This window comes from Sphaeramia orbicularis, chromosome 24 (assembly GCF_902148855.1).
Source record: "Sphaeramia orbicularis chromosome 24, fSphaOr1.1, whole genome shotgun sequence".
Lineage (NCBI taxonomy): Eukaryota > Metazoa > Chordata > Actinopteri > Kurtiformes > Apogonidae > Sphaeramia > Sphaeramia orbicularis.
The window spans coordinates 17,010,571-17,024,111 of NC_043979.1; the positions used below are offsets into that span (position 1 = coordinate 17,010,571).

At 37.6% G+C, this 13,541-nt stretch overlaps 2 protein-coding genes across 2 annotated transcripts in view; one reads left to right on the forward strand and one right to left on the reverse strand.

Annotated features, from left to right (window-relative positions):
* Positions 1-801: 801 nt before the first annotated feature.
* On the forward strand, positions 802-4,668 carry wdcp (WD repeat and coiled coil containing). The gene is made up of 3 exons (XM_030129059.1): positions 802-2,950; positions 3,279-3,399; positions 3,961-4,668. Exons 1-3 carry the CDS (start codon positions 1,043-1,045, stop codon positions 4,152-4,154), a joined length of 2,223 nt encoding a protein of 740 aa, XP_029984919.1. The 5' UTR covers positions 802-1,042; the 3' UTR covers positions 4,155-4,668.
* Positions 4,669-5,333: 665 nt separating this feature from the next.
* The window catches only part of LOC115415433 (major facilitator superfamily domain-containing protein 2B-like), a 52,538-nt gene continuing 44,330 nt past the window's right edge, over positions 5,334-13,541 (reverse strand). Inside the window, exons 11-14 of the mRNA XM_030128992.1 lie at positions 12,818-12,927; positions 6,218-6,361; positions 5,877-6,053; positions 5,334-5,699 (exon numbers count right to left, since the gene is read on the reverse strand). Coding sequence (XP_029984852.1) covers positions 5,651-5,699; positions 5,877-6,053; positions 6,218-6,361; positions 12,818-12,927 — 480 coding nt within the window. The 3' untranslated portion in view covers positions 5,334-5,650. The remainder of the gene's footprint in view (positions 5,700-5,876; positions 6,054-6,217; positions 6,362-12,817; positions 12,928-13,541) is intronic.

Consider the following 13,541-nt stretch of genomic DNA (forward strand, 5'->3'; position numbering starts at 1 on the left):
ATCGAATTAACTCCATATTTAATATATTTTTATATAAATATAGAGCCTATTTTAATTTTCTAATATTATTCAACATTTAATAATACACGTGCAGCGCCATCACGCGTACAAAACGGCATAACAATCCCAGAGAGCTTCGTTTAAACTACATATCCCACAATGCACCGGAACATTCAGTAAATTTTGCTTCCGGGTTTAATAATAACGAACATATTCAACATATTTTCAGCGGTAAAATGTGGTTTATCAGTGGAAATTTTCTCTCCATGTTTCAAACAGATTCTGCTTGAAGTGTCTACGGGTATATAGAGTAAGTATCAATTAAAATGACGCGTTTGTTTAAATTCTGTACATGAATTCGTGAACTTGATATAGATACATAAGTTAGCATTAAGTAAAGACGTGACAGTTGTATTGAGTTTCAATGGGAGAACTTGTTTCTTGTCTTATTAAGCATGTTTTCTGTTTACATTTATGTGTGACATTATTTCGCCTCTGTAAAATGTTATTCTGTACCACGTTTTTATATAAACCATACTCTAACTTACACACAGCTTAATGAGTTTTGGTATTTCATTTATATGATTATTTATTTTGTGATTTTATTCTCCAGTTTTGGTAAATTATCTCGTTTACCTTTTTATGTAAGTCTGAGGCAGCTGATGTCTTTGAATTATTGTAAATAGAACAGGATGTAGATGAATTAATGCTGAAGAGGTGAGACCAGACACACCTACTCAACACATCGTGATGTTAATGCTCCGAGGTCCTCACTCCACCTGTGTGTTGTTAAGGTCACTCAAGCATAAGCAGCTAGAAGTGTTCGTCACCACTGTCTCAGCTCAGGGAAGGGGGATTAAGGCATGTACTTGGAAGGAGACACAAGAGAAGCTTTTGCTATTCTTAATCTGCATAGGTAGCAATAGCTACACCTGTGCAGGTCCCATTTAGATTCAGATGCAGCCTCTACCATCAATGGTAACATTGTGACTCATACTTTTTCTCCATTTTTTTCTCGAACAGCCTCTTGACACCCGCCAGGATGGATCTTGGCAAGGCAAAGCTGCTTAGGACCGGCCTCAACACTCTCCACCAAGCCATCCACCCTGTACATGGGATAGCATGGACAGACGGCAAACAGGTCTGCCTGACAGCTCTGTACTTCGTCAATGGTGAGGTCAAATTTGGGGACACCAATGTCATTGGGCAGTTTGAGCATGTCTTTGGGCTCTTCTGGGGCCCGTTGTGCTGTTCTGACTCTCCTGCCTTGCTCGCTGTTCAACACAAGAAACATGTCACTGTGTGGCAACTGCAGCTCAGTGCTCTTGAGCATAACAAGCTACTGTGCACTCAAACCTGTGAGATGAGCGAGCCTTTCCCCTTGCTCTCCCAAGGCTGCGTCTGGCATCCTAAACTGGACATGCTTGCTGTACTGACCAAGAGGGACACTTCTGTTCTGTTTTCTGTCAGAGTGGACAACAGGAGAATCAAAGCAGACATTAAAGGTAGTGGACTGATCCACTGTGGCTGCTGGACTAAGGATGGTACCCGTCTGGTAGTAGCTATAGGCAGTGCTCTTCACTCCTTCATCTGGAATGACATTCAGAAGAGCCTCGTGGCCTGCTCTTTCTGTCCTATCTTTGATATAGGAGGCTATATCTGTGCCATTGAGGCCACAGGGGAGGCGCAGGTGGCTGTGGCCACAGAGCTGCCACTGGATAAAATCTGTGGGTTAAATGCTGGTATGGCCTTTGACATGCCAACAGAGGCAGAGACTCTTCAAGGCCAGGGTTCACATGTGCTTATGTCAGACGATGACAGCGTCCTGGACTCAAGAAGAAGATCATTTGAATCAGAGAGGTCCTATATCTCCAACTCAGGCCCCCTGGATCTTACTCATCTTCTGGCAAGGCACCGGCGTTCCGACCCCAGCCCTCTTCTTCACCTGCGTCGCAGAGACACTATGACAGGCTCTGGACAGGACTCCTCACACCTCATCCTGGTCACCTATGAGCGGAAGGTCACCACCACTCGCAAAGTCAGTATCCCTGGGATTTTGGTTCCTGATATTGTGGCTTTTGATCCCCGTGCTTCCACAGTTGCGGTGGCTTCCAACACATGTAACATGGTGCTTGTGTACTGCATCACTGCCTCTGCAATGCCGAACATCCAGCAGATCTCTCTGCAGACAAACGATAGACCAAAGGGCGTTTGCTTTCTCAATGATAAGATGCTTCTGCTGATGGTGGGCAGACAGAAGTCCAATGATCCAGCTTTTCTTCCATCCTCTAACACAGATAAATATATACTTCGTCTTGTTGCCAAGGAGTTGGTGTACGATGGAGAACCTGTTGTCACACCACCCTCTACTGCCCACAATCCTGAGTCCACGTCTAATTTCTGTGCAGGGATTAGGAGGCACTCTGAGCACCTATCTAAGGATGAGAGGGAGCGCCCAGGGATAAAGGACTTGGTCTTACCTGGAGGGGGAGTAATTCGCTCACCGGGGAACAGGCGGAGGCTGGTGGAGGAGGTGAGAAGTGGTGAGCCCAGCCCTGTCACCAGCTCTGTGGACTTCTCAGACAGAGCCCATTCCAGTGCCTCTTCCATCACGTTGGAGAATTACGACATGGACCACGTCAACCGTATTTCCAGCCTGGCGGTGGCCGGACATGCCAGTAGGGACTCCAGCAGGGCCAGTTCTCCTCGCATGGAGCTGTTGGAGAAACTTCACACAGACCCGACCCTGCCTTTGGCTGAAAAGACATCTGCCGTTGCGAGGGAGCGTGCGCTGGAGCAACTCGTCCACAACATGGAGAGGCTTTTTACACGTTTTTCAGATGTTCAGCAGTGCCTGACAGAAATCAGAGATTACACACAGAATGGCAAGAAGGCAGTGAGCGCCTACCCTACTTCCATGGAACCCCCTTATGTCAACGTCACATGCCAGGTACAGTGTCAAAATCTCACTACATTTAACATGAATAATCTTTTATTGATTGATTTGATGGGATAAAAACTCTAGCAATTACAGTGTTGATCCTCTTGCTGATAACTCTACATCGAATCCTTTTGCATGATGGTTTTCAACAACTTAATGACAAGACAGTGAATATCGGTAAATGTGGTCAAACACACAAATCCAGGTATGGAGGGTCTAATCGGCAGGTTATGTCATTAGAAGAGTGTCCAGTTTGACCTTTTGAGTTTGTTACTGATGATGATCTCCTCTACACACCATTCATTTCATGACTTTCTCTTTCCTTATGCACGCACAGAGGCAGTTATCAGAGAACGTGTTCATTGATGAGCGGAGGCCGGTGCTGCTCTGTGATGGGAAGCTGTGTCTACGCGCCCTGCAAGACCTCTTTAACTTAACCATTGTGGAGATGATGTATGGTAAGTGGAAAGTACAGGACAGCCGCACAGACTAAAAAGAAACTTCTCCTTGTCAATTTAGTGTAGTTCTTATTTGAAGTGGTGTCTGAGGTATCTTCTGTGCTGCATTGCATGTGAGATTACCTGTGTTTTGGCAGACAGGGTTAAAAAAGTAATACCATTTACAGGAAACCCCTTTTAGGCGTCTTAGAAAGGTCTTCCCCCATTGAGTATTTTCAGCAAGGGCCTCCCCAATTAGGTAACCTAGGTCATTAAACACTCAGCTCCATTATTTAACATGTCTAATCAGAGTTCACCAACATATGTTAACAGACCTCATCTTATTTTACAGCCCCAGCTAGCATTGTTGTGTTGTCAACATGCGTGAGCTATAATTAGAAGTGATTAAAGGCCTAGGTCAGATTATAAGGTTTTAAACAAAAGCAGCTTACTACTTTTAACGTACATAGTGGTTTGTCGCTGTCGTAGCCAAGACTGAGTGTTCGAAAGTGAGGTATAGTCTTAACTGCCTCACAAAATTAGTTTTAATTTGCTGATTTTTTTTTTTTTTTTCTTTTTCAGGGCCTTTGTGGATTGTACTTGTGGCAGACGCAGATGGGTTTGTACCCCTAACGTTTAAATCTAAAGAAGAACTCACAGTACGCAATGGGAAGAGGAAAACAGCCCTGAAGACCCCTGGGAGTCCAGAACTGTCCTGCCCTCCTAGTCCAACCCCATGCCAAAGCGCCAACACAACCACAGAGGCCTCCATGTAGTCCCCCCCACACACACTCACACACACACACACTCCGAGAATACACCTCATTTTATCCACCAGAGCATATTTGACTGGATCGTAACAGGCAAGACAGAAATATGAAGCTGCACTGAACAGAGCTGCTATACGTGTATCGTCACGTGTATTTTTCTATGGTGTTAGAGGTTTGAAAAGGGCTGCCTATTCAGATGTGAAGTTTACAAGTTGCTGCTTTAAAAGGAAGTGTGAGCAATGAGCCATATTTTTTTCTTGTGCATGTTTTGCTACCTGTGGAGTAACCCCCTTTTGGAAACAATTCTGCATTTCTACCTAAGACTTTATGCTAAATAGTACCATGCAAAATGATAAAGTTGAATTAAATCTTCTTACGCACTCCTCTTGTCAGTTTATCCACTGTGACTGCACTTGTACTGTTACCATGATGAATGTTATTGACCACTAGAGGGGGCAATACTCAACAGAAACATCTGTCATGGCTCATATGTTGCTAGGAACTCATGGAAGACCAAATACAGGGTGGGGAAGCAAAATTTACAATATTTTGAGGCAGGGATTGAAAGACAGTGTATGACCAATTAGTTTATTGAAATTCATGAGAATTTATTTGCCACAAGAAAATTGACATAATAGAAAATGTTTTTATTCTATGTGTCCTCCTTCTTTCTCAATAACTGCCTTCACACGCTTCCTGAAACTTGCGCAAGTGTTCCTCAAATATTCGGGTGACAACTTCTCCCATTCTTCTTTAATAGTATCTTCCAGACTTTCTCGTAATAGTTTTGCTCATAGTCATTCTCTTCTTTACATTATAAACAGTCTTTACGGACACTCCAACTATTTTTGAAATCTCCTTTGGTGTGACGAGTGCATTCAGCAAATCACACACTCTTTGACGTTTGCTTTCCTGATTACTCATATGGGTAAAAGTTTCTGAAAAGGTATGGATAATAGTGTTAGGTATGATTATGACATCAATGTATGTTTGGTTTCAAAACAATTGATGTAGTGCCTGCTGAGAAAAAACAACTAAATGTTCATTGTAAATTTTGCTTCCCCACCCTGTAATTTAAAAAAAAAGGTGTATCCTGTATAGACTTTGAATAATAAATTTAAGTAACTTGTGTGCATGTGTGTTGTTTTGCCTCATTACCAAGAAGAAACATATTTTACAAATATATTACGACTACCAGGTGGTCTCTACAACATTTATTCATCTCATATCATAAACCCATCGTAAGCATTTATCATAAATAAATAACAGTGTTGTAGAGCTAAACACAGCAAATAATAATACATTCATTTATATAAATTAAGAATTCATATATATATATATCCAAGATGACTATACAGTACATATTCATGTGAAAATGAAACGATAATGTTTACATTAAAACATTTTAACTATTTATCAGTGTAATATACACTAGTCAACAACTTTCCAGCTTCAGGACTGGAACACGTGGCTTCATAAATTCACTTCATGTCGGATCCAGGTCACACGTTATTCAGATCTTCCATTGTTCTTGAACCGATGCTTTGTTTCCTGTAGAAAAAAAAAAAAAAAAGCATCATCTCAGCATGTTATTCAGTAGTTAAAATACAAGACATGCAACATTTTTTACAGTGTGTTTCTTAGATTCAACTAGATTTCCAGTGTTTTAACGGCACTTGCCCCAAGGGGATGGCACAGAGCAAAGGGTCAAAGGTCAGTTATTCTCACCGTAGTTCCTCCAGGCAGACTTTATTCCTGATTCGCACATCTTCGCTGATTGGATACAGGACCAGGATCATTAACCCTGTGACAATGAAGGCCACTGGAGCAGCACCGATCAGCAACTTCAGCGTGTACACCACAGGAGCTGGCTGCTTACATGCAGCAGTGTCGTACCCAGCAAACCTACACATACACACACACACACACAAGCAGAAAAATCCAATTTAAACAAAGGAAATCGACATCCAACCTAATGCTGCAACTGCAAATGAGCAAACTCAACACCTTTAACATGATGAATTATACACTAGGACTTCCTTAATGCCTTTTAAGATATCATGACTTACTCCAGGCAGAGGGTGGATACTCCTAAGGAGATGCCGGCAGCAAACTTAGTGAAGAACACATAGAAGGAGTAGAAGATGGCTTCATGGCCTTTAGAGTAGGGGTTAGCGAGTCTGAAGTCATCCACCACATCTGGCAGCATAGACCTGGATTGCACACATGCAAACACACACACACACACAAACATGCAGAGTTTAGCCTCTCTGAACACTAATCTGTGGTTTTGAGCTTCAGCAGGATTTTGCAAACGTGTGCCTTTTGTCTTCCTGATCACTATAAGGCACAGGTGTCAAACATGCGGCCCGGGGGCCAAATCCGGCCCACCAAAAGGGTCCAGTCTGGCCCCTGGGATGAATTTGTGAAATGCAAAAATTACACTGAAGATATTAATCATTTTAGTTCAGGTTCCACATACAGACCAATTTAACCTCAAGTGGGTCGGATCAGTAAAATACGATCATAATAACCTATAAATGCTCACAACTCTAAATTTTTCTCTTTGTAAATGTAAAAATTTTCATGTCATTTTACTGGATTTACACTAAAACAAACTAACATTTCACAACAACACGATTAACCTCAACAAATATAAACATTTTGAAACGTCTGAAGTGTAATTTTAACAATATTCTGCCTGTTATTAAACATTTTGTGTATTTGTTGATCCACTGTGATTTGTAAGTTGTAATTTACATTTTTAAATGATAAACTGAGACATAATATTGTTAAAATTGCACTTAGTTTTCTTAAGAAATTTCAATTTATTCATGTTATTCACATTGTTTTAAAGGATAGTTGGTAGATGTAAACACTTTCATCACATAATTTAACTTTTTTTTTGCTCTAAAACATAGAAGAAAGTTTGGAGTTGACATTATTTATATATTACTATGTTATTATTTCACTGGTCCGGCCCACTGCAGATCAAATTTGGCTTAATCCACAAAGAGTCCTTCCAGTACTCAGTGGCTTAAAGATATTATGTCCTTAAAAATTGAAAAGATTGGGTATTCCTTGAAAGCCATCCCTTCTAAGTTCTATAATAAATGGCAGCCCTTCTTAACTTTCTTTGAATCACTTCCTTCTTTTTCTTGTGATTAATGGACCCCTCCCCCCCCCCCCTTTTTTTTTTTTCTCTCTCTTTTTTGTGGGTGCGTGTGGGTGTGTCTAGCTTTTTGTTTTTGTTTTGTTTTTTGGTATTTATATATGTGTATATATTCTTTGCATGGAGCCTATCCCAACTGCAGGGTCAGAAAATGAATAAATAAATGAACACATATCCGTTTTACCACAGAATTTTCTTTCCTGTACATATGTGATTTTACTTTTAGTTTTCAGGGTAATTTTTTTATTATTTTTTTTTTATTATTCTTTTTTTTATTTTCATTGTGGGTTTGGTTCTTGTACACCTTGTTAAAAAAAAAAAGAAAAATGCTAAGTGTGGCTCTGAATTCAGGGTTTTTTTCTTTTGTTGTTGTTTTTTTTTTTTTTGACAGGACAGTGACTAATATATCTTTCTGTCAGATTTGCGCTGCCTGAATTGTTGAGTTTGTCTTTGTTGTGCCATACTTTTCAATTAAAAAAAAAAAAAAAAAAAAAAAAAAAATTGGCTTAATGTGGACCCTGAACTAAAATGAGTTTGACATCCCTGCTATAAGGCATTTTAAAGCTGATGTTCACCCAAAAAAAAAAACCTCCCTTATTGCTTTTACTTTAATCATCTTACACAAGCAGTCAAGATGCTACCAGATGATGATGTGAGGTCTACTTATAGCGTTCTGATAAAGTGGTGTTTCCAAAATTACAGAGCTAATAACATGATTAGATGATGAACAGCAGGCGGTACCAGTGGCAGCTTGGCCCGCACACAGGATAAACAATCAGCCCCTTCCAAAATAAACAGGCCCCCTGTGGCCGCCCCTGTAATTTGGGTTCGAGGGTAGGGTTAGGAGATGAGTGAGGAGCTCAGTTGGTCATAGAAACGGGTGGTAAACACAAGGACGCAGGAAGACTCCTTAAACCTCCGGCGCTAGATTTGCCCAATGATGGTATGGAGGACTTACAGGAGGAAACCTCTTGTTCATATGAATGACATCATGCTCTTTACCTTGTGACCCAAGTTAAAATACAGGAGTTAAACACTATGCACAGAGCGCGACGGGCATCAGGTCCCCACTAATAGTATACTACTGCACTATTGTGGTTGGTTTAATGACATTTTGCATGAATTCAAAGACTAAGATGAGCAGCAGATGTATAGCTATATAAATACACCAAACTTTAGTGCATTTTTTTTATATTTAAATTGATCTGTAGCATATGCGTAATGTCATTTATTTTCTCCGGAGGGTTTTTCTGAACATATACCGAACACATGACATGATGGAAACTCCAGGTACATTTAAGGGACAAGCTGACAGACGTAGCTTTTTCTAGAATGAAGAGAAAAGACGGGATCGCTCAAGGAAAAGGAAATATATGAATGATCAGAAGTGACAGATAACAAATAATAAACTGTATTTATACAGCACTACTCAAAATCAGCATTACAAAGCAAAAAAAAAAAAAAAAAAAAAAAAAAAAACAATGAAAGTAGACCAGGATGGACAAAAACAAGAACCAACAGCGTATAAAAAAAACCCCACTTTAACCCATACAGATCCAGTGCTACTTTTGTGAGGGTTCTCAAATGAATTTTCTGTCTATTTAACCTTTTTTATATAGTTTATCAACAGTGTTTTCCAACCTTAGGGTCGGGACCGCACGTGGGGTCACCTGGAATTCAAATGGGGTCACCTGAAATTTCCAGTAATTGATAAAAATAAAAAATAAAAACTTACTAATACAAATATATGGTGAGTTGACAGAGACAATCCCAATCCATAAAAGACATGACAAACTGTGAAGCTGAAACTGAAGCACTGTGGTACTGTTTATCTGTCAAATGTTCATTGTGGTCAGTTTCAGATGCTGCAGCTCTTTCATAATTCATAGTTTGAGTTCTTGTTTGTTCAGTATTAATTGTCAGCCTTGAAAATCCAAGCTGGACTGACTGTACATATCCTGACCAAGGAAAATAAAATTTTCACTTTGTGCAGTAATCTACACCTGCTTTTCTGCCTCCGTCCATAATAATATACATTATATAGACTAAACGTCCTCTAAAATTAAGGTTTATTTGCAACATAGTAGAGCAAACTATCAGATGATCAAAAATAAATTAATTTTAGCCAAAAAACTATCTGGGGTCACCAGAAATTTGTGAAGTTAAAATGGGGTCATGAGCCAAAAAAGGTTGGGAACCACTGGTTTATCACCATTTATGATTATATTATCCTCTGTATTTTGCATTTTTTCAATGAAAATCAAGCATTTTCCAATATATTTAACCCTTTCATGCATGAATTATGAGAACCTTAATCAAGATTTTTTTTTTTCCTGAGTGTTTTTATTCCTCTTTAAGCATGAAAAAGAAAAAACAATGTGATTGAATTTTTTTTTTAAATCAACCTGTTTTTCATGGAGTTACAAAAATGTCCACTCAGCTACATCATGAATTTTATTCTTGAAGAAAAGAAACATGTATTTAAAACTCAATATCATAAAGTGATATGAAAACAGTGAAATGAAACCATGTTTAATGCAGCTAATCTGATGTTTTCTCGCATTTTAACATATTCCAATACTAGTTATTACTCATTTCATGGAGATAATATGCAAAAAAATAAATATTAACAATTGATTTCCACTCAAGAACCAATCAAGAACAGCAAAGTTACAGTAATGGTATGAATTGCAGTTTATGAGATGATGCATAAGTGTCCACTGTGTTGGCTGATATGGAACTAAAACAACAAAACCCATGAATATACAAGAGTAAAGCTGCAGAGTAACTGTCCACTGTAGTGACCACTATGCATGAAAGGGTTAATTTACTGATCATGTAAATGTTCATAAAAGCTCAGGTTAAAATTGAAGGTTATTATATCAAAATAAGTGTCTTTTTAAGTGAAGATGTCAATAACTGAATGTAAAAACCACTGTCTACAACCACTGTCATTTATAAAAATACATGGGTTTTATTGGTGAATCACTACAGAGCCTCTGAACACACTGCAAAAAATCCAAATCTTACCAAGTATATTTTTCTCATTTCTAGTCAAAATATCTCATCACACTTAAAATAGGACATAATCAATCTTAATTCACAATGTTTTTTGCTTAATTCAAGCAAAAAATCCATTCTGCCAATGGAAAAAGTGAAAATTATCTTGGTAAGATTTCTTGAAATAAGATTTTCAGGATCTGTTGACTAAATATAAGTTCTTATATCTCACTGAAAAGTTACTCTTTAGGTGATTATGTCTTATTTTAAGTGTGATGATATATTTTGACTAGAAATGACAAAAATGTTCAGTTATCGAAAATTACTGGAAGGAAATACATAAGGAAACACAAGAAATTATCGGGAGCCACTTATCCTTTGAATGTAAATCTTTATTTTTTGGACTTATACCAGAAGGATGGCCAAAGAGAGACAAATACTTATTTAACCCTTTCATGCATAGTGGTCACTGCAGTGGACAGATATTCTCCAGCTGTTCTCTTGTATGTTCATGGGTTTAGTTGTTTTAATTCCATGTCCTCCTGAGACCCAGCAATGCATTTTTGTCCTCTGTAGGGGACTAAAGTTTGACAGTTTAAATAATAATTTTTAAAAAAAAATGCTGTTCATTGCAAAGGACATTCCATTAAAAAAAATAAATAAATGAAAATAATTTTAAAAATGTATCTGAAAAAACTTGCATTTTGCAGTTTCCAATCAAGATGACTGTTTAATGTAAAAAAGCTAAAGATTTTCACTTTACCGGATCTCAAGAGGATATCAACCAATGCAGTGGACGCTTATGCTTCATCTACACTGACATTCAGACCATTACTTTAACAGCTAATTTTCTCTAACAAAAAGTTTTTTTTTTGTTTTTTTTTTAATGTATCATCTCCATGAAATGAGTAAAAACTAGTATTAGAGTATGATAAAATGTGAGAAAACATCAGATTAGCTGCATTAAAAATGTTCTTATTTCATAGTTTTCACACAGTATATCACTTTATGATGATGGGTTTTAAATATGTGTCTTTGCTTCAAAAATTTAACGTATGGTGTCCAGCTGAGTGGACATTTTTGTAACTCGAAACATGATAAATAGATTCATGAAAAAAATTCAGTTGCATAGTTTTTGTCATGCCTAAATAGGAATAAAAACACTCAGGAAAAAAATCTTGAGGTTCTCTTAATTCATGCATGAAAGGGTTAATATCCTGCTAATAGCGGCCAAAAAAGCCATCACAAGAAAATGGCTTTCATCAGAAAGCCCAACGCTGAGCATGTGGATGGACATTACAGTGGACATACATAAGATGGACAGACTTACTGCAGAGGTGAACTATAAGAAGGACTTGTTTGTTACGCGCTGGAAGAAATGGATGGAATACATCATGCCACGCAGACCAGACTTTGATGCTTTTATTTTTGTATACAGGGTGGGGAAGCAAAATTTACAATGAACATTTAGTTGTTTTTTTCTCAGCAGGCACTACGTCAATTGTTTTGAAACCAAACATATATTGATGTCATAATCATACCTAACACTATTATCCATACCTTTTCACAAACTTTTGCCCATATGAGTAATCAGGAAAGTAAACGTCAAAGAGTGTGTGATTTGCTGAATGCACTCGTCACACCAAAGGAGATTTTAAAAATAGTTGGAGTGTCCATAAAGACTGTTTATAATGGAAAGAAGAGAATGACTATGAGCAAAACTATTACGACAAAGTCTGGAAGATACTATTAAAGAAGAATGGGAGAAGTTGTCACCCGAATATTTGAGGAACACTTGCGCAAGTTTCAGGAAGCGTGTGAAGGCAGTTATTGAGAAAGAAGGAGGACACATAGAATAAAAACATTTTCTATTATGTCAATTTTCTTGTGGCAAATAAATTCTCATGACTTTCAATAAACTAATTGGTCATACACTGTCTTTCAATCCCTGCCTCAAAATATTGTAAATTTTGCTTCCCCACCCTGTAGAGGATTAGATATAGTAAATGCAATAACTGCAATTCACTCCCTACTTGTTAATGTTCTTTTTGTTTGTTTCATTGTTAAAAAAAATGGGACATTCAGACTAATATACTGTTGATGACATTTAAAATGAATATCTTTGTCAAAACTGATGCAGAATGTCAATAAAAAAGTGAATAAAAAAAAAAAAAAAAAAAAAAAAAAAAAGAAATGACAAAAATACACTTAGTAAGATTTAGATTTTTGCTGTGCATCCAAATGGGTCATATCTGACGACCACGAAAACATGACAAACTGCATTTTACCTCAGTTATTTACATGTAGCAGTAGGATTAGCGGTTATACCGATAGTTATTAAACAGTTTAGATCTGTAGATGATTTTGGTTGTCAGTGGCTGTTTGGGTCTTTAAGGGTTAAAGGAATTGCTTCTATTTTCCCAGCATGCATTTCACCTATCTGTATTTTCATTAATGATTTGACTTGAATGGATGTGAGACGATCTAAAAATCTTACCAGGGCAGCAGGAGCGAAGCAGCGACGCTGAGTCCAGAGGAAACGGCCACAACGTAGGCGACCACCACATTAGGGATGAACACTAGCATCATCGTGAAGGGCATGATCCACTACAGACAAAAAGAGACATTTAGGTTCATGTTTTATTTTATGTTGTGTGGAAAGACTTAGAACGTCTAATCCAGGGGTGTCAAACTCGTTTTAGTTCAGGGGCCATATTCAGCTAAATTTGATCTGAAGTGGGCCGGACCAGAAAAATAATGACATAATAACCTATAAATAATGACAACTCCAAATTTTTGTCTTTGTTTTAGTGTAAAAAAAAAAAACACATTAAATTATGAAAATACTTACTTTTTTAAGCTATCAAAAAAATAAAAATGAAAAAAAAATAACCCTGAAAAAAAAGAAATTTAAATTAAAAAACGTAAGAAAATTTAGTGCAATTTTAACAATATTATTCCTCAGCTTCTCAATTTTCCATGTGCATTATGGATCAGATCTACAAAGACAGTAAACGCTGAGGAACAGGAAGAAAAATTGTTAAAATTCTGCTTAATTTTCTGTAGACATTTCAGGTTCTTCATATTTGTTCAGGTTATTCACATTTTTGTGTTACAGGATAGTTTAGAAATTTAATTATTTTCATAATTTAATGTTATTTTGTGTGCTAAAACAAAGAAAAAAATTTAAGTTGTTCATTCTGGATTTTTTTGGCTTAATT